Genomic DNA, 22,721 nt, shown 5'->3' with positions numbered 1-22,721 from the left:
CATAATACAATTTCATGTCACACATGAAAATAACTAAACATATTAAACAATATAAACCCATTCCTCATCAACGCAATTTTTAATTTCTTCTATGAAGCTAACAGAGTTTGGAAGACGAACTTTTAAGTTTCCCAGTCCCAAGTCATAGAAATGACCTTAGCTATTTTAAGAAACTAAAAATCACTTGCTATGTTGCAATATAACTGCTCGGCATACTTCAAAAACACAACAGGCCACGAGATCAGCCACCACCAACTCCTGCATACCTCACCTAATGACAACTACCAAACTGACAGTTCTCAGACTTTTCAGGTTTTGGCAGATTAAATAATTTTCCATGAGAAAAGGACAAGAAAGTACACTCAGCACCTAATAACCCCCCTACAGCGGCAAGGAACAGATGAGGTAAGTTGATTCACGTACCATACCACAGTGGAAGACCAGAAAATACAAGAACCTGGCCAATTTTAATTTTCCCAAGTTTGGTAATCAGCTTGGCTTTCACTGTGTTAGCAACATGTTAACCTGGCCTCCAAGAAAGAGGACGCTCTGCACTGATTCACGTTACTTGGCCATCTATACACAAACAGAGGAAAAAAGGAGTTAGCTAAAGCCCTGAAGCACATGATTTGATTACACTAATTGACTTAAAGAAAATTTGCAAGCATCATTACAAGCTAAAAGCAAATCAGGCTGTCACGTTTTCCACAAAGCCCGTAAAATAGAATTATGGAAAGTCAAATTCAGAGATTCCAGAAGCCAAAAGGACCTCCATGATAATTCAGCCAAACACCTCCTCTCATATGTAAAAGCTAAAGAATTTTTCCACCAAACCTGATTAGAATATATTAAGATGTCTGCAAATAATTAATCCATGTCCTTAGCACCAAAAATAATGAGCTGTAGCACTTCTTGCCGAAGGACACCATGGACCCTAAAGCTAAAAATGGTTCAAAGGGAGACAACACCACCATGGAATAAAAAAAAAAAAAAAAAAAAAAAAATCACTGAAGATTACTAAACACAAAGAAACTGCAACTGGCTTAGAAAAATCAGAGCTAAAAAATGACTGGAAAATAGAAAAGTTTTGGGAGGAAGCACAACACCTAGTTGCTGTGCTTTCCTGCTCTTTCCCAGACATCTGTTGTGGCAGCTAGTAGAGATGGCATACCATCTTTGATAAAAGTTTGTTTTGTCCCTGATGCACTCCACTTCTAACCTGGATCAACATTCATCTGTTTTCACAGCCACAAAATTGTGCTTCCTTTATGCAACGTCTAATTTTAGCCACTGGGCCACATTACACATTTATCAAGAAGGTTAAAAAGTCTCCCACTATCCTTCCACGCACTAGTAAATACATATATACATAATAAGGCATCTCTCAACTCTTTTCTTGACAAGCTAATTAAACCAAGTCTTATAAGACTCCTATCACCAAATAATCTCCCCTATATTATGACAGCAAAGGTTACAAACTGCTGATTCAGACTGTCACATAACTCAAGAATGTAATTTGTACATGTATTAAAGAGAACTGCTGATACTGGGACAACAGGCTTATAAATGTATCTATGGTAGATACAGACTTCTTCCCACACACACATCTTAAACGTGCATTAGCCAGAAAAACTCAGAGCTTGATACCTGCAGATTTCCCCACCTTCATCTCCTGCATTTTTGCTATGGCATCACAGGTCCTTTCTGATTTCCTGATGTTATATACTGGATTAAAATGGCCAAAACCAAGTTCCTTTGGGAATATAAGTGCTACCAGTCCCCTCCTAAGGGAGCTAACAGGTTGCTTTGGTGGGGCATACACACAAAATGGAGAGAAAAGCAAGTTAAAACTTCCTTCTGACTGATACTCCATGCCTGCTTCTAGCTAAGTGAGTCAACACAGGGTCACAGTTTTTTGTTTCCTGATCTGGCACGAGGAGAAAAGGGGACTCAATCTCCCTTCCCATTCACATGCAGAGGCCACTCCTGCTCCTTCCTCAGGCACTGGGCATCCTGCCATGCTCTGTTCGGGATCGAAGTTTCTGCGGTCCCTCATCATTTACCAGTTTCATTTCAGTCAAGTAGTGCCCATCATTGAACAATGTATCTCCACAATAGTTACACAATAATTAGTGAAAATATTACTTTCCTCACTTACAATATCTATGAAATACGTAGACTAAATTTTGCTGGTGCTGTCCTGCCACATGTGTTTATTCAATTTGGAGTTAGAGTATCTACATCTCTACTAGTGACAGAGGTGGGGCTTTTTGTTTTTACACATGCATGGCTTGTTTTCACAAACAGTTCAATGTGTCCCAGAAAACAAATAATGAATTTTGTTTATTTTAATCTTCCAATGCAACTAGGAGAAAACCCCAAAAACCTCTCTGACAAAGCATCACTCTGCAGGAACCGTTTATCTTAAAAATATGACCTTCCCTAGCACACAAGAAGCCTCAGCAACACCAACTAGCTCAACATGTGGATGTTGGGCTGGACGACTTCTAGCTGTCCCTTCCAACCTACGCCAGCCTATGATTCTGTGAGATCACAAACTCTTAAAGTTTAAATGTAGTCTAAGTATCAGTCCAGATATTGGCAAAGGGCAAAATTATTTAGGACATCATAGCAAAGTTCCTTATATTATGCACAGAGCAAGTCTTAGAAAATGGGTGTTGACACAGAACACGTATTTGCTAATTATCTATGAACAATTGGGTGCTGTCTATTCTGATACAATAGAGATACCCATGTCAGACATGATTACTTTTCAGCTAACACAGATGAACATATATAGAGTTTGCAGAAGCCTTCTAATGCATTGTAGTTAAAACAAATAAAACCACCTTTCTTGGCTCAAGCTGCTTCACATCCGTCTGTTCACTTGGAAGGTTTTCCTCAGCACAATTTTTACTACCTTCAAATTCGTGAACTACCACAAATTTTGAGAAGCAGCAAAAGAGAGCAAGCGGACAAAACTGAGCTGCCAAATAACATGCATAAATTACAAGAATGTAAATGAAATATGAATTGATAATTTGTTCTAGAAAATTATGATTGGCACAAAACCCCCAAGCCAAAACCCAAAGGCTGCCATATGTTGTTCAGCTTGTGGGACCTCAGTGGCTCCTAGGGGACGGTACTTTGACTAAGAGTCAATCACTTGCACCACCTGCCAGGCAGGTGTCCCCAGTAAGACACAGCAAGAGCCAGAAGCATGCAAACCCTGAAACCTCCTTCAATGCAGTCTTCCTCTATCAAGCTTTGGTGAAGAAAGAGTAACAATTCTACCCATTCTCAACTACAACTAGATGAGAGGATGAAGGAGAATCAAGTTAATGATTTAAGATAATTCATAGCTAACACTGAAATGGTTCACAGAAAAAAAAAAAAAGTAATCCTAATGGACATTACTAGTGCAGAGCAGTAACTGGAGAGCTAACGGCACAAATTGTCACTGCTTGTTTGACAGGGATCCACGCCACGCAGGACAGGGTCTAGTCTGTGATGGTCAAGGGACTGGTCTCTGCAACAAAAGAGCCCTTTATCAGATTGAATCTCAAGCCATAGCTGCAGCAGACAGTATCAGAAAAGACAGTGCTGGGACTAAATTCAGTAGGGGATGGATCAAAACATCTGTAGAGCATGTCTTCTCTCTTATTCTGCAACGCAGTTCTTGACTGTACTGAGGGATTTGCTGTTGCTTGTGAATTAAGTGAAAATGTTCTGTATCTATGTATATACACTGGTGACACAGTTTTATGCCTGGTTTGTTTATTTATTTATATCTGTGATTATAAAAAAAGCTGTGGCCTACCCATTAAAATATTGCACCTCCAACTTATATGTTCAGGTCAACAACACAGGCTGAAAACCAGGGAAATTAATACAGAAGGAACATAAGTGCTAATTTTTATCTTGTCTTTTGAGAATCACCCCTCTCAATACATTTTCAACTGTATCAACTCTTTAGATGCTGGGGGAAGGTACAGAATTAGATACTTGAAAGTCCAAGAATCAATGGTCCATGAAACCACCTTTACAAAGCACTCCATGAGGAATGTTTGAAAAATATTTGCAAAAAGACTACTCCAACGTACAAAAAGCACATGCTGCTTAAGCCGTATATGTAACATATTAAAGTATTCATGGACACTGTGAAATTTAAACAAAATTTACACATATAAACCACTTGTTTTTCTTTTTATGTAACTGAGACAAGCAATTACATCTTGTTTCAGAACAAAAAATTATCAATTCATATACATAGCAAGGACTTGCCTACTTGGTATGCATCTTACCCACCTCACTGAAACGGCAGATACATATCAGAGTGCTATTTCTCATACAACAAAAAGTATGAATACTCAAGATAGCACCAGTAGGTATAGAGATTTTTCTTCCAAGTTCAAAATGAATAAACCACCAGTGGCTGCGTAGGCAATGTATCACATTGGATACTTGTTCTTATAGAATCACATGATCAGGCTGTACAGCATGTGCAAAGACTCAGTAATAGGGCAAGTGTCATCACTAGCACCATACAGACATGAACTCACTTTTACATTTTTGTCTCTTTTTCAGGAATTCTGTGCGTTCTTGCTTTTCGATCTCCAGTTAGTCTCAGAAAGAGTTCTCCCTGTAGACAGGATGACAGATTTTCTGGGGGGGTGCAGGTGTGTGTGTCTGTGGGGGTGTGTGGGGGGTGTGTGTGTGTGTGCGCTGGTTTAATCAGGTAATATTTAAACAGATAAAATTTGACTGAAATCATCATTTCTGAAAAGCTGAGATATATCCTATTTGTTGTCTTCCTGCTCATAGAGACAGGTTTCCAGAGTCAAGTATAATTATTTCAATTAAACTAGCACTTCCTTTAAAGGCTTATTGTTCCCATGGCATAGGGAAAAGGATATTTAAAATGTGACAGGTGTGTAGGAGTCCACAGCTGCTTGCAACAAATATTACTTTATCACCAAGTTCTATTCAGTTCTATAAAGAAATGTCATTATCGAATCATGGTAAGTGTAATCTTTCAGGATTCTTTTGAAGGAATTTTAACAAGACAAGAGATTTCATTTTTTCCTCTCACTCTACTCCTTCACCTTCTCAGTAACAGATGCAACCATTATTTAGAAGTCTGTTACTACAGACACATGAATGTCCTGTTGAAAGCTAGTTACCAGAGCTCCCAAAAATCAAATCTCACTATGCACTTTACTCTCCTTTGTATGGGAAGTGGAATAGCCTCTTCCTTGTATTCAAACCAGTTCACATATAATTGGGATCCCCTCTGGGTTCTGAAACTATGAAAGCCTGATGTAGCTGCAGCATTCTTACAGTCAGAACAATTTTAACCTAGTTTTTATCCTATCCCCTTACTCCAGGTTTCCTTGTTGAGATCATATCTTGTCAATGATCTGGAATGTCAGGCAAAAAGAGAGAACTGAACTGACTGATGTTCATCCCACCACCAGGCTCTAGGTCAGGATTTGAGAAAATGGGTTATCATTCCAGAGAGACCCAGCTGTTACGGAAACAGAACTTGATAGACAATTTTACCTTTGGCAACAGTCACAGAGAACAAACGTATTGCTGGAAAAGAAAATTACACCTGCTGGGAAGTTGGTGCACTTTTGTTTCTGTTCCCATTAAGAGCATGCAAAAGTATCAGCTACCATCCCATCATACTCGTATCTACTTAAAAGTTTATATTTATACCGTTAGCTCTCAAGGGTCCCTTATTTAAAAGTTTAACTGATCTGCAAACCAGGCAGACTCAGTGTTATCTCACCTTCAGTTGAAAAGTCACAAACAAGGATACAAAAACCTTCTTCCCAAATTAATGGACTTGATTTTACTTCTTTTCTTAAAGGATCACCTTTTTTCGGTTTTGCTAACATTTTTATATTGAAGGTAACTTTTAGAAACATACTCTCAAGAAAGATCCAGCATTAAAGGAATTCATGTTTAAAATATACTCGCAAAACTATGTTTGAACACAATCTGATCTCCTATGACTGGGTGGAAGTCTTCTTGTGCTTAAGAACTGTGTTATGAAAATATAATGAATCTTACTTGCTACCAAACACATGCATATGTTAAATCGACATGTCTGAAAGCATTCGGACTATTCACTAGGGAAAAACTGCTTTTGCAAAGTTGAACTAATACGTTCGGACTCTTGAAAAAACCCTACAGCGAACAACAATGATTAGTAATGGTTCTATTTTAACGTCATCTGGGAGTTATGTCTGATTACACTAACCAGTGGAGCCTATCCAAAAAAGTGCAGCTACATGTTTTTGCTGAAAAAAAAGAGGTTTTGTGAAAAATATTTTTATTTAGAAACAATACTCTTTTAAGGATTTTTTTTTTTTTGTCAAAACATAAAGCAAGTGTTTTATTTCATCTCATTCTGTTTTTACCTAAATTCAGAGTTTGAGCTCAAGTTTCACTGGTCTTTCCTACAGGTTGTTTTGCAAATGTTTGATTATTTGAATGTAATCTTTTCATTTCAGCTATTTGCCTTTCCTCCTGTCTGCCTGCAGCCTTGTGTTTGCTCAGCATTGCCAGCAAGCATCGAATGAGCTTCTGTTTTCATTAGCAGCGGTGTGTTGAGGATAGTCCTGAAGCTACAGGTAGTCCTTTTCTGAGCCCTCTAATTCTGGTAATTATAGCACCAAACGAGGCAAAAATCCACTGAGTTTGTTTCAGCCTCACAGAATCTGTCTTCAGTTCCCATTTTGCAAGATAAATAAGCAGGATGTTAAGAATTAATGACTCATGCTCTCCCAATATTAAATGGTTAAAAAAAAAAAAAGATCCCATTCTCTTCCTTCTTCTGCCAAAAAATAAGGGTCATTTCTGAGGCCCACTGACAGTTCAAGCAGCTATGTTGGACCATCACACCCACATGAGGGTGGTGAGACACTGGCACAGGTTGCCCAGAGAAGCTGTGGCTGCCCCCTCCCTGGCAGTGTTCAAGGCCAGGCTGGACGGGCCTTTGAGCAACCTGGTCTGGTGGAAGGTGTCCCTGCCCATGGCAGGGGGGTTGGAACCAGGTGACCTTTAAGGTCCCTTCCAACCCAAACCATACTGTGATTCTATGCCATGTTAGTAAATAGAAAAATCTCTGCAAGAAAAACAGCTTGAAATGGTGCGAAGAGGAAGTATAAATGCTGCCCAGTGCAGAAGACCCTTAAGTTCACAGTATCTCTGTTTTGCTCTGAGCTACAGAAAGCTGTTCTTGGAGGGCTAAGCACTCTAACAAGACAGGGCCCAGATGGGCCAGCACACTCAAACTTAGTGTATTCCTTCTGGAAAGGATGTGATTAGTGCTAGTGGGTACTATTCCTAGGGGAAATGGCAAGGTCTAGCCATTGCAGTCAGAAACCAGAAAGCTTTGCAAGTATTAGAGCTGGTGCAGTACAGTGAATTGCAATATTAAAGTACTAAAATTACTTGAAGCAGGTTTTCACTGCAGAGAACAGCAACTTCTACATGCCAGAACACCTGCAGAAGGAGGAAGGAGGAGTTTAAACTTGCCATATGACTGCACCTAGGCAAACAGACACCTGGCTCTTTCTCTCACTGTCTTACTATCCCTTTCAAAAAGAAGCTAATTAATGCACTATCATGTCTTGAAGAAGCTTTTGGTCAATGAAGATGATGCAGAGATCAGTCACAGCATTCTCCATTTCTTGGATCTCCTGGAGAGGGAACTAAGACACGAAACCTGTTTTCAGGAAATGGATGACATTGCTGGAGAAATCCTAGTGAATGTCAGACCCACTGCTGCTTTGGAAAACTTGTTATTCTGCTGGAAATCATTAAGCAGGAGCACTACTGACTTACAAACACCTAGATCTTACCCTAAAGCAAGTGAAGCAATTGTTTATTAATATTCAGATTATATCACTGCCACTAAGCAATTGTGTGTAGATGGTACAACCACCATAGGACATACGTCATGAAAGAGGAAAAGGTCTTTCTCCACTTGGCCCAGGCTGAATGACTACATTGCTTTATCTCACTATACCAGGGAGGCATATTTTCAAGGCTGGTGTTCAATAAGCTTGACCCTTTTCCTTCCTGGCAGTTGAGGAAGGATGACAACTGTCAAATCAGTTGATCAGGCCCTTTGCTTACAAGCATGTTATCTATCAGGAGTCTCTTTCTGGTGGAACATTTGCAGATGAATACCAGATATCCAAGAGATGGACACACTTTGGAAGAAACATTGAAAGACTTCACTTATCAGAAGGAAAAGGCATTTCTATTAAAAGATACTGGCCAGCAATGGCTAGAACACTAAGAAAGGAAGCTACAGCACAGGGATGACTGGATGTTTATAGATTAGGTCCCCTTGGAGGTGAGGGCTGGGGGTGCAGAGGGAACGCTGAAGGGATGCACAGAACAAAAAATCCTCATCTGCATTTCTGTTCCAGCTTAAGGACAGGTTTTTTCCCTGTAGTTCCTCTGAAAAAGCAAACTCTTGGACAAAATTTATTCTCTATTGTTGCTATCAGGGCTATGTTTATTCTGCTGAGATAGTGAAGGAGATGCTATATGGAAAAACATCTTTATCCAATTTATGTAATTCAGATTTTTTAATGCAAAACTACCATAAACACAAGCATTTTTACATCAGCAAGCTTTTGTTTTCAGAGCTAATATTGATGCTGTCTAGGCAGCCGCACTTTGTGAAAAGATAAGCCATTCCCCACCATTTAAAACTTCATTTTTCCTTGAAAAATGGCTACTAGTTATACATCCTTTTGGAGTTGCTACTCTCTGTATTTCACACTCAGAAAATAATTGTGTGAATAATTATTTTCCCCCAATTTGTCTCTCATTTGCTTTGCCTGGTGAAACTCTGTCTAGTTTCAGTGCAGAAAGAAGGTATAAATTTGATGTTTGCCTCAATCAGAAGGTAATACTGGGAAGATCTCACAATACCTGAAAACATGACTGTAACCTAGTCCACAAAATAAAACTTACACTATTTAATCTGTTGTTGTCTTTGTTTCTGGAACTTAGACCAGACTGCTGACACATCTCCAACCACGAGAGCCTTTTGTCTATTCATTAAGCTTTGATCTGTCCAGAAGCTAATATGCTTATCGGCGTAGCTTTCACTATCACTGCCCTGAAAATGCTGGATAGTGTCCTCACGCTAGTTTTACAGCATTGCTCCTCACTTACGCCTATGGTAATTCCTGAACGACTGAAGAATTAACTGACTGTTGCTTTGCTGCTTGCAGGCACACCTATACTTGGTGTCTCTTCCTTAACATAGGAACTAGACTGAAGAGCATGGCATGCTCCTGAGCTTGCAAGAAATAGAGGCAACAGATCAGAGTACTGCAAAGAAGCAAGGGGAGCCTCACGCATCTCATCCCAGTTTACTAGCTAGCTACTTCCCTAAAGAAGGATCATAAAGTTCACCAGAAAAGAGTTCATCACCCTAGCAGCAGACAGTACCCATTTCTAGTTGCCCAGCCTCCATGCTTCCATCCAGGTGACAAACTGACACTTTAGAGAGTGTGAATGGAATTGCTCTTCGTCCTCTTCCAAAAATCTTGATCCATATTCTCTTTAGTCCCCTTTTAAGGGTTCACATTAATTTATTCTCTGCCCCAGCCCTCCCGAAAATCAAGTCTAACCAGCGTCCTCTACCGTTCTTTACACAGAAGGACATCAGAGAAATTTGAAGCAGAGTCTACAGATGTAGCACATCCCCCAATTCAGATTCAGAAAGGTTCAAGTATTTCGTCTTGAGTTATATGAACAAACGTTGTAATGGTACTTTGAGTGTATCATAACAAAGCATTTTCAAAATGGATCAAATTATCACAATCCATTCAACAGTCCACTCCCTTTCAACAGTCTTAACACAAATCATGCAAAGAAATGTTTCAAAGACATTTCACAACTTCCTAAAAACTGTTCTTAAAGTATGAGAACTTCAAAGCAAGACTGTCATTCCAATATATTTTTTTAAATTATGGCATTTTTCAGCACATAGGTTTTAACAAGCTCTAATGATGACCATTCACCTCTACTGGGGAGCTGAGACACTGTATTCCCTAAAATCCCTTTCAAATAGACACTAATTCAGTGTTCAAATGTATTTGAACACAGAATAGTTACAGTCCCACTGCACCAGGTTAAAAAGCAATTAGCTTAGCATTAATGAAAATGTAAAGGTGCTCACACTGTCTAAAGTTAAGGATCCCAAGCATAATCAATACAACTGTTCAAAGCAGCTGTATTAGGAGATTTTTCTCTCCATGCACTATATACGAAGCCTAATAATCTACTGTGGCATCTTAGAGGTTTATAGCCTGATAGTGTTAATACCCTTCTAATAGCTACATCCCAAGACAGCAATAGTGTAAAAGCTCATACAGTAAAACACAACAGCATGCGTGTCTGGATAGCATCAAGAGGAATGTGATGCATACTTGCACTGAAGTATGTAAAGCAGTTTCTCCATAACATGTGATCCCACAATACATTTGCCCCAGAATTTTATGTCTGTTTTTTTTTAAACAGTTGTTTTGGGGGATTCTGTTGCTCTTTTTTGCTTCAAAGTAAGATATACAGCATAAATTATCATGACAACTCTCAGTAACAAAACGAAGAACTAGAAAATGTGCTTCTAAAAATAAATGCCTCAGTATCTTTTTGCACTGCCAATTACTTTTAAATGCAGGTATTTCTCACTCAAAGAACTAAGGCACCAGAAAAAAATCCCAAACATCTACATGTCTATGGGATACATAGCACAGTATCAATCAGAGGAAATCTCAAAAGGTGATGGTAGACACTTATGTTTAAAGTACCTACTGAGGTACCTGAAAACCAGCCAATAACTCTTCCTGGATCCTGCAGGAAGCCTGAAAGTATTAGGTAAGAACTGCAAGGCTTCTGGTTCTTGCTGAAATTCAGACTAACTTTTCACCACTGAATTAATGAAACAACCCTGAAGAACTGCGAATCAGGCATATATTATCATAGGGAGTGCACAGATGCAAGGATAGGAGATTAAGTCCTAACTGCTGACACGCACACTCATATCGAAAGAGACTCTGTATATATTCCAGTTAGCACATTATAACCAAAGGTGACTATATGCACTTGAGCTTAAGGTTTCAGTGGATGACCCAGTTTTGTCTGTCTACAAAATCAAAACAGAGAACGAACAAATAAAATAGAAATGCAGTCCTGTTCCTTTTAATATTATCTAAAGAGTATATAAAATCCATGACCAGCTCCTGGTAACTTCACACTGACATACTAGAGAAAGGCAAAACAAAACAAAACTGACAAAACTGTCAGGCCTTAGATTCAATTGTAATTTGGATTTTGTTTGTTATGGCTGATTGTGGAAGACAGTGCTGACCTCAATACCCATGTTCTAGTATCACACAAAACTGTGGGTTTTTAACTAGAAAAGTAGTGTATTGTTGACAGGCTCAGTTTGTCCAGAATCAAGAGATCATGTTGTCACATGCAGCTATGGTAGGTGTTTTAAAAAGTAACTTCCCATTCTACACAAAAAACACAGTACAGAGGAGGTTACACATCTGTGTGTGGAGCACACAAAGAGTATATTCATGTAAAACGATGCACTGCAGCGGAAAAGCATCTGAGCTAACAATAAATAGGTGAACTGGACTCTCTAGCCCCATGCTGTTTGGTTTTGGGTGGGTTTTCTTTCTGATATATAAGCTAGCTTAGAAATCCTATCTAGCATGGCACAGTCAGAAATTCCTAAAGAACGCTGCCATTGCAAAACCAGCTCTGTAGAATCTCTGTATTCTACTGAAGCTAATCCCATTTGATTCTTCATCTCATGTGATCTCCAGCTCACTCGCTATGGAATCATTTGTCAAAACAGAAATTTTCATTAGAAAAGTGTAGTTCCTCATTCTCTTGGAATTGCTTTGGAACACTTGTTAAGTATATTGTAAAATATACCTTATTTATGCAATAAAATGAGAATATGGTATGGGCAGTAAAATAAGGCAACATTACCATTCCCCCACACATACTTAGCTCTCAACACAATTATTTCAAACCTTTTCAGCCTGGTTAGAATTTCTATTTAAATTAACTGTTAACTGTTTATTTGTGATAGTATTTCAGCAATGAAAGAAGTCCCACTGTTGCAACAGCAAACACCTCCACAGGATGAAACGTGGTTTCATAGAGCCCAATGTCCTTCAAAAGTGACAATATAAACAAAGTATGCTTGCACACACAAGGACAACAGATATTACGAGTTGCTACATGACTAGCCATACCAGGAATTTCAAGCTGTCTGAAAAGGAAGACCATTTTCCTAGTGTTGACTCACATACATTGTGGGTTGAAAGGACAGATGAATCTGTTAAAACTTCCAGCTCTCTGCTCCACTTCTTAAACACCGAGGGATTAACAAAAAATGAAGCAGTATCTAAAATGCTACAGTTTACAGCCCAATGTGTAGAAGTAAACCAGTACTGTTTTCTATTTAATATTCTGTGCTGTACACTGTACTACCAGTGACTGTTCCATACTTCCCTCAGCCACCCCAGCTCTGCCACCACAAACTGTGGGGTAGAGGTGGAACAGCTTTAGCTAGCTAATCTTAACACAATGTAAACAGGAATTTCAAAACACTGGCATTTACGTATTTATCCACCTAAAACAAAAGCAGAATCTCCCTAGTTTATCTTCCTTCAGGCCACCAAGGCTTTTCAGTGTTCTGCATATCCATTGCTCTTACCTGTTGTTTGAGAGCCTCTAGAGATTCAAATTCCAATTTGGCTAGTTTTATCTGGATATCTCTTGGTTTATCCGGAATCACAAACGCCATGATAAACTTTATTGCTAGTAGCAAGTGCTGGAAAAAAAAGTAAAAAGAAAAATATTGTTTACAGAGTTGGAAGCATGGAGAGAACAGTATAATACTATTTTTTAATTTTAGTAATAGAGGTATAAACAATTATTTCTTGTGGCATGTACAACACAGATAGCATACTATAATCACATTGGGCCTCAGATACTCCATATTTTTTTATTTACAGTCATTCATAATTTGAATATAAACACATATAGTTTGGCTTATTTTCATAATAATCCTATTTTTACTACGTACTATGAATTTCTAAGTCAATTTTGTATTTGTGATTCCAGATAAAATAGCTTTTAAAACATATTATTGGTGCACAGAAATTGAATTATGGCACCCAGCACACACAGTTTCAGAGTAAAATTTTTACATATATATACACACACATAAATACAATCACATATAATTAGATGCAATTACAACATCGTGCATACGTGCACGCACACATATATATGTCATGATACAAATGAAACAAGCATATTGTAAAAAACATGAACAAACACAGAATTTCTGCATTAGAGAAGTTATTGAAACCTAAAAGCACTCCTAAGAAAGCATCAGAAGAGAACAAAATAAAATATGACCTTTAAAGAAGTGTCATACTCATGAACAGAAACTTTCCAGGAAATGGAGAAGTACCACACATAAATTACGACTAATTTGGCTTCTTATATCACAGAAGATTATAATCTTATTTAAGAAAAAAACAAGTATGAAGTTCTGTTAAACTTAGTCATTGACCAGTCCTTAAATTTCACTCAAACATGCACCATTCCCCTCATCTCACCAAAACCAAGTGCCAAACTGTCAAGTCAGTGGTTTTGTTTCTTCATTTATCTCAACTATAAATATCATCTAAACAAGAATCATTAAATCTTATTTTATCAAGGGCTGAGCTAACAGTATGCTGCATGTTTTGCTAGCATGAACTTGCTCCTAGCCCAGAAAACCCTGAGCAATATAAGGCAACACTTAAATATACATGCTTAACTTTAAGCACATGCCTAAGTTCCACTGACACAACGATACTCATAGACATGCTTAAATTTAGACTGTGTGTCTAAGCTACTTATCAAATTTCCCTGATTCATAAAATGGAACAGATCAGTGCTCCTTTCTGAAATATGTTTTGCTGAAATATATGATCTTGATGCACTTGGATACGTGAATAACAATGTAACAGACTAAAAATCCCTGAGATTCTGGAATTCCGTGAGCAAGAAGCTAGCAAAAACACTACAGGCTTCGCAGAAGTGGTTGTGAAACTCTAAATAAATGCTAAATAATAAGAGTTAAAGTAAGAAATCAGATAATAGTAATAAGTAAGAGAACAACAACAAAGAGCCATACATGAAATTATTTTTAAAAATGTATTACAGAAAAATAGTTAGTAGGTCTAGGAAACAAATTGTTGGTGCAAGGAATAATACTTTAGAGAAGTGAAAGGAAGGCTGAAAAATTAATGCAATGCTAATACATCATCAATGAAAACCTGAACATAGACTAAGAAGTCAATAAAGCAATTTGCACGTCCGCTGTGTAATGCAACGGGTAATACCATATTATTAAAAAAAATTATGTCAGCAGTAAAACATTCTCCCACTCATACAAAATTTCTTTTCCCATTCAACTTAACAGTGTCTGTTACTAAGGAACTTTTCTTGCAAAAAAATGACAGCAAACAATGTTTGTTTATGCTAGACATATAGAAGAATAAAACAGGTCTCAGAGCTAACACTGAAGGAACCTTTTAAGCTGAAAAAGGTAAAATGTTGAAGACAATAATAAAAAATAAGACAAATAATACCCCTATGCAGAATAGAGTCATAAGGAACCACAGGCTGAAGGGGAATAGCTAATCTACAGATAAAATTTTGGTTTGGAAACAGGAAAATAAGAAGATAAAATTTGGAGTAACTCAAAGCTAGATAATAGGATTAGGCTAAAATATTACACTTAGGGAAAATGACTGACAGAACTAGTGGAAACTGAGTGATTTGGACTGGGGTATTTATTTGAAAAGTTACAATGAACATTTCAGTTGAAAAAAAATAAAAAAAAACAACTCAGCAATGCCCAAACTCCTTTGGACTGCAGTTCATCCCACTTTGCTAAACAAACGAAAAAAATAATTGTACTTTTTGATAATATTAAAGAGCAAGAATCAAATTTTGGAACTGTAATTGTTCAGCCACTGCTTCTTGAAGAGCCTTGAAAACATAAGCTGAGCTAGTAACTTTATATGGAAACTTCAAAGTAGCTCCAAATCCAAACAATTTTTAAGAAAATAAATCAAAACCATTTCAGGGAAATGTAAATAATATTATGGAGGACACAGGCTGACTGAGTTTTTCCCATTTTTGATACAGGGGAGGAAGTAATAGAAGAGGCATCTAGGGAAACTAGAAACAAAACCAACAAAAATGCTGCAGATAATCCTGGAAAACACTGTATTTTTTTTAAATAGATTTAGAAGGGCAAAGTGTTTCAACTACTTCAGTATGTGGAGAGTTTTATTGTTGTATCAACTAACCAGAGCCCAGTTGTTCAGCAGTATTCCAGAGATGGGTGTTTTGGCAATATACCTGTTACCCACATGTGTTGAAAAATGCCTTTGACACAAAGCTAGCTGTTTGTCAGAAAAGAAGTCAGTTTCATGCTAGCACAACTCAGCCTGTGAACACAAGGACAGAGCCTTGAACACAAAGGCAGAGCCTCTGATTCAGCAAGCCTTCAAGCCAGAGAGGGATTGAAAGCTGGAGTACAGATGGGGAAAGTCACTACTTTTGCTTGCCCTACTGTCGTCCTCTGTCCTAGGCATCCACTATGGGTCACTGCAAAAAAAAAAGATGACTGGGACAGGTAGACCTTTGGGTTACCACTCAGAATGGCTTTTTTATGTTCTCTTCCCTCCCATCAAAACAAAGCTTTATCAGTCATAAAGTGCTCAGAACTGCGTGGGATGTCCCTGTGTGCAAGACTGTGACCTCAGAAAACACACTGGACTTAACAGACTGCAAATTCGATTCAATTCCACCTCACAACTCCCAGTGAACATGAAAAAAGGCATCAGAGCAACAGCCTCGCTTGGATAACTTCTCCAGCTGCTACTATTTGCAAATTAGGAGTAATAATAAAATTGGGAAGGTAACTGGCAGAAATTATGAATGTAGGTCATATGATTCATGAAACCTCTTTAAAAGAAAATTAATCTAATTTTATTAACAGTTCATGTTGCACTTTGAAATTGTCACTTGACTAAGGAAATTTAAATAGTTATTCAAGAGAAATCAAAGCAAAAGTAGGGAGATGTGTAGTAGTGTTCATTATATCATTCATATTCCGTACTGATTTCTTAATCTTGTTTTACTGTAATTCCTGCAAGTCAGATCCACAAAAAGGAAACATCTGCTTTCAAAAATGAAATGTCTTAACAGTATAAATCACCAGAATAGACAGCAAAATTCTCTTTTGTAGTATAAAGTTACATTAACGCTAGTATGAATACACTGTAAAAAGAAAATACGAAAGTTTATCCAAATTTGCTACACAACTAGTGCGAACATACTTGTCCAATACTAAATTTTCTTCATAAAGTTGAGTTTGGGTTTTTTTATTTTATTTTGGGGGTGGTTTTTTGTTAAATCAGGTTACAAACCCAACCATTATTTCTAACTGCAGCCATTAAAAAGCAGTGTTGTTTCCAAGAACATGCCCTTTATGATTACAAGAGGACTATTTCAGTGTGAGTAAAATCCAGGATAACATTCACACAAGCTGTAAGCTCTCCCGTGCCAACAGCAAAGTCCCCTCCTATTTTGTAATCTGCCAAGCAGGCACAGAGAGAAACAGCAATGAATCTCTCCCCCTTGATAAATGCAGTGCCATCAAACTCTTTGTGGTCTTGTGCCAGGTGCTTAGAGAGCCAGAACTATTCTGTTCTGCAAAGCCACCGACACGAGTAGAAGCAGCAGCTGTGTTTTGCAGCAGTGGGTCCCTGACCTCATCTCTTCTAAAACAGAAAATGCAAATTAGGGTTAAATTCCTGCAATTTTGAACAGCTAATTTGATTTCTACAGTGGTCTTACTGCAGCAATTCCTGTCAAAATCTACTCAACTGAAAAAAAAAAGTTTCATAAAAAAAAGAACATAAGCAGTAGCTGTGTTGCTGGTTAGCTGACAAAAGTGCACGCCAAATGTCAGCTTGGAGAGACTTTAATAAAATTTTGTATCAAAAGCCTATTTTAGAATCTAGTATTTATAAAAACTTTCAACTAAAATCTGAAATCTGGACCCAGTCCAGCCTAGAACCAGTACATAGTATGGAAAAAGACGGTCACTGGTTACTAACTCTGCGCAGGAAAAGAACCCTACACTAAAGCCAACACCTGAGAACAGCACATCGCTTTGAACCTCCGTTCTCTACTGGTATATGCAAAAGGCCTTTGCAAATGTAAAGGGAAGTATCACTGCAAGAGCACACTGCTGTCCAAGCAGAAGGCAGGGACAACATTTGATGCTTTACTAGGACTCCAGATGACAGTATTCTGACACTAAACTAAGATCAAACACTAAGACCAGACCCTCCCCCCCCCCCCCCCCCAAAAAAATTCTGTCTTTGTGGCAACAGTTTTTAGCTTTGAGGGTCTTGCATCTTTCCAAGAGTAGAAAAGGCAGCAGGAAAGTGAAAAATAATTCTGTCAAGGGAGCAATACAGGCAAAGAAAAATTTCCATAAAGCTCAGGAAGTTCAATTAAATTAAATTGTCTTTAATAGACAGCAATAAAATCAATTTATGAGCAAATATTTCTGCAATATTCATAAAAAGAAAGCACAACCAAACTTTCCTTCCCACTTTTAGACTGCACTGGCTTCATTAGAGTCTTACTAATGGAGCAGAATCATCACAGCTGAGAGACTTTAAAAAGGGCCTTTCTTCTGCTACTCTGATAAATGCTGCTTTTAAAACCTCATGCCCCATATATTATTATGGAATTTTTGTAAAATGGGAATGGAATCTGCCTTAGTAAAAACCTCTGATATTGTTTTCAAAATTCCATTTTATCCATAGAGATGTCCAAAATCTGAGGGGGGGGGGGGGGGTGTAAGGTGGGGAGGGGTAGGGGGTGTGTGATAAAGTTATTATTTTATGTTGGTCTCATTTCAAAGCTTCTTCATATCTCCTGTTCAGCCTGAGACTTCGTCTTCTCTTCCCACAGACATAGGCACACACACACTCACAGTGCAGATGCCTGCCACAATCTCCATGCTCCATCTACTCCATTTATCCCCAAGCCAGCATAACCCATCTCTCCCTCATGTCAGCCACAATAAGCTTTCTCCTCCTCCCTGCCAAAACTCCAGGGAAACACTAGGACCGAAGTGCAGCCTTCCTGCCTCAGATTCGGTGCCTCTTGCCACTCCAGCACAGTTGAAGTCTGTCTCACCCCCGAGCTGGAATATGCCCAGTACAGGTCAAATGCTCACGCACTTACACTTGCTGCACTCCTTTAAGTCTCTTCACTGCACATAAACCAAAGATATTTCAGAAACTTCTATCTTTGCCAAGTTTGGGCAGTTTCTCATAGGAGAGAAAGCACGCTCTTTAGATCAGAGCAAGCCTTCTCTCAACTTTCACCTTGCTACTTCAGAGCACAGATACAATGAAGTTTCTCAACACAATAATAATCTTATTTTTATATATTTATAAATACTTTATACTTATATTATTTTTATATTTCTATCTTTTCTCCTTTCTTAGAAGCAGGAAGGCATTTATGTAAAAATGCAAACCCTCAGAACTCCAAACTGAAAAAAACCCCATCCAACAGGGAGAGTTTCAGCCTGCCCCGTTAAAATGTGGCTGAGATAGGTGCAACTAAAGAGAAGCTCATTACCAAACACGCCAGAAAGCGGAAGCAGAGATGGCATTATCCAGTCCATTTATAATTTGTAACAGGACATCCGTTTCTTCCTCTCAGATGACAAACACGTGCACACACAAACCCGCAAAGGCTGCCCACGGAAAACTGGTAGCTACGTTTCTGACAGAACATCTCGCAGACCATCAGAAGGGCAACAGCAGATCGTCAATCTCCTGTTGACCACACCAGCATGTTTGTGAAATCTAGCCCCGCTCAATCGAGTACTTAAGCTTATGTTTATTTTTAAGCTTATCTATAACTATATTTATGTTCAGGAAAACATTGAAGCCCAGGCTTAAAAGTAGATTAAAAAATAATGCCCAGGTCATTTGCTGAATCTGGGTTTTAAAATTCAATGGCTGAATCACAACATGTTTTTCCTGGGGATGGTAGGATGTGACATGCACTAAATTCACCTGTCTGAAGAGGCAAATGCTAGCTTGCACAGAGCCTCCTTACATTTACACTTCTGAAATGGCTTTAATTAGTGCAGAAATCCTCGTCTGTATTTTTATTACAAATCCACTATAAAACCTTACAAGTAGAAATCTATGCTGAAAAAGATACCAGGCCTTAATGTGCAGTTTTGAGGTATACTGCAATCATGAAAACAAGTATTAAGCTACAGCATGAGAATAGGGGTTTGTTTTATTAGTTACACATGCATTAGCAGCAGTGGCCTCTAGTAGTACTGATACACCCCTCTTTCCAGAGAAGTCTTGTCCTTATGCCTCAAGACTATTGAATTGGTTTCTTTCAGAAGTAAATTTATTCTAAACACTACAATTACTTCATATATTATCACTGTTGAAATAAGCCAACTCTGGACCAGCACTCCTGAGCAGGAGACTAACATATAATATGATGTGAAAGTTTAAAAAAAAAAAAAAAAAAAAAAGAGTGAAAATCTCTAAGGAAGCAGATTCTGTGCTCATGTTTCCAGGAAGTAACTGCAAAAGCAATGGGTTAAGCAAAGCAAAAAATAAAACAAAATACTGCAAATATCACCTCCTAGAAAGGCAGCTGGTCTCTTCTGCCCTTACATATTTCTGTACTCTCCTTTTGTTTTCAAAAAAGCTCTACAAGACCAGTTGGAAAGAAAGCAAAGTAAGCCAGTCCTACTTCTGAAACTTAGTCCTGCTTTTGGAAAGCCTGAGAAGTATTTAAACCAGATACAATGTTACACATAAGTCATCAGGGACAATCTGTTAAACAAAAAAATAATACTCTACCAACTTACACGCTAATAAACTTGAAAGCACAAGTAACCTGATCAATTGCATAGTCATGACAATTTTTTCATCTTACAGCACCATTATACTTTCTAGTAATTCAACATTTTTTAAAAACAAATTTTCTATTTCTTTATAGATTATTTCTTACTATTGCTTAAACCACAGCTGTTACACCTCACAGTCAGTCACTAATGAACTGAAGCATTACCCAGTTTTATTAGTCTTTTTAAAAACGTTTAGATGCCCAACTGTTCTCCATAATTTTCTCCAACAGTAACAATTAAGATGTGAGGCAGCCCAGAAAGCTATAGAAATTTTGTTCAAGCCTTTTTATAGATCTTTTACACTGGAATTTTTAAGCCTACTTTCAGATTGCTTTTTCAAGACTAAAGTACGAAAAAGAGGAGCAAGGGCTGGTAAGGTAGGGTGTTTTATTTACATACCCAAGCAACACTTTCCCCCCTCTCAAGGCAAACTGCCATTGTTGTGTGTAACTCTAGAAATTATACATTCAGCAGGTTCTAGAAACACCTGCCGAAAGAAAAAATTCTAAATAAAAGAACTTCTGATATTAATCTTGTACACGGACTTCTAAATGACTGCAGCTTGGGAAAAAACAATTACCCTCATCTTGATTTATACACACAGCATATTTTGTGACCGAAAATATATTATGATACAGCACACTTGCAAAACTGTCTCTATAAAAGTCGCTATTAAACTACAACTACACAAATAAGCATTTCAGAAATGTTACAAGACATGATTTTTCTCACATTTGTTTCATCCTGTAGTCAATTCAGAAGACATGAAAGAAAGCACTGTAGGTGTAAATTTGTCTTGGAGCTTGTAATTATTTGCTAATGGTTAATTTTGCAGTAACCCAACAGTCTTGAAAGCAGCACGATAACGCACCCATCTCTGTGTTACCATTTGATAATCCTGAAATGTTTTGGCACAACCCTTATCTCAATTTATGGCTAGCGTTTAATAGGAACTGGGATAAGAGTTGCCAAAAGCCAAATTAGCTAATGCTGAATGTAATGAACAGCAGAGCTCTGATCACGCTCTGAAATAAATTCTAACTGAAAAGTGGAAAGAAGGATGCCCATGGAATTAAAATTGACAGTATGATTAATACCAAGCCATATGAAGTGCCTCTTAGCTGATTGCTAACATTACATATTGGCTCTCATTCTGACAGGCATAGTTTATTGTCAAAATGCCCTAATGTTCCACATCAAGGAAGGGAAAAAAAAGTTTGCTATTTTCTATCAATCTACAAAACTTATAGTTCTTTCCACCTTTAAGCCATACATTTTTCTCTGTGAGAAAAGATGCAAGTAAATTACAGCGCATGTCATTGTAAGGCTACGTTGTAAGGAATTCTTTTTGTCAGGACTCAGAAATTCCTCCTTGGTTACATGACTGGTTGACCTGGGATCAGTAAGGAGATACAAAGCATTGTCTCCGCTAGGGGTTTCAAACTACTATAAGTCAGTCCAGTGATAAACAGAAATTATCACCTACTGTAGGCATCACAGGTTTTGAGAACTCTTTGCTCCTGCCTCAGCCAAACCTCATCTGTCCTATTACAAGCTGAAGTGGACAGGTATAAAAATCCCATTTGAGTTTTAGACAGACTCAGCAAAGATATCAAAACACACACATATGGAAGTAAACCCACTACATTTTAACAAGCCTTTCAGATGGTTTTCCCAAAACTGTATGTTGCTTCTGGAGACTGTGAGACAACTAGACTTGTCAATCTGATGTTTTTCTTCAGTTTATGCTAGGAAAAGGTGATGTTGCATCTGTATTAGAATTTAAAATATTTTTAACACTGAAATTGATGTTTTTGTCCATTGCCTTGACAGCAAGTAACACAAAATGTAACTGTGGTTTAGTTTTAAGAGTGAAGTCTCAGCCAGTTATTCTTCAAAGATTCTATACACCTAAGTTTTTACCTTTAATTGTGAACAGTAAGTTCTCCGACTAGATGAATTGCGTTTACAGATATTTGCTTATTTATCTCATGACTACCTGGTTTTACAATCAACTGTCTTATCATGCTTTCAAAGCTTATTCACAAGAGCATTATTTCTACTGAAAAATCTGTTCACCTCACAAGGCCAAATAAACACATTTAAAACAAAACGTTTCACCACACTGCAAATGCATCTTCATAAACTGATTCAAAAATTTATTGTATCACACAGCTTTCTTCTGTGTATTCATCCTGTTGTAAGTGGCATGCTTTACTTCTGTTTGAAGCTGGAAGTAAATTCTGTAGGACATGGCACATTTTTAATCTGGACCAAAAGGTGAATCATGTAATGTTAAATAATGAACAAAACGTCACAGTCATGACTCACCAGAGAAAAATAATGGTATTGCGATATATCACACCATAAGCTGCAGATTAATTGTTGTCTCTATTCCTGTGCAATTTTAATCAAAACAAATTAATTGAAATGGGTACAATAAAACTAGCTAATCTGAAACAATCCTGTAGGGAAAAATTAAATTAACAATTTTAATGCTGGAAACTCATCACCTGCATTTTTCCCATAAAAACTAGAGGATTTATTTCCATCAGAACTATGCAAAGTCAAATAATCCTATGCTTTTCAATAAAGGTCAGAAGAAAAGCTTTCC

At 37.8% G+C, this 22,721-nt stretch overlaps 1 protein-coding gene across 1 annotated transcript in view; it reads right to left on the bottom strand.

Moving 5' to 3' along the window:
- Window positions 1-4,564: 4,564 nt before the first annotated feature.
- The window catches only part of ANO10 (anoctamin 10), an 83,916-nt gene continuing 65,759 nt past the window's right edge, over window positions 4,565-22,721 (bottom strand). The window contains exons 11-12 of the mRNA XM_086468128.1: window positions 12,779-12,895; window positions 4,565-4,642 (exon numbers count right to left, since the gene is read on the bottom strand). Coding sequence (XP_086324254.1) covers window positions 4,565-4,642; window positions 12,779-12,895 — 195 coding nt within the window. The remainder of the gene's footprint in view (window positions 4,643-12,778; window positions 12,896-22,721) is intronic.

The sequence above is a fragment of the Leptosomus discolor genome, chromosome 7 (genome assembly GCF_034619465.1).
Source record: "Leptosomus discolor isolate bLepDis1 chromosome 7, bLepDis1.hap2, whole genome shotgun sequence".
NCBI lineage: Eukaryota > Metazoa > Chordata > Aves > Leptosomiformes > Leptosomidae > Leptosomus > Leptosomus discolor.
The sequence above is the reverse complement of the archived record's forward strand: the minus strand, read 5'-3'. Positions and strand labels throughout refer to the sequence as shown.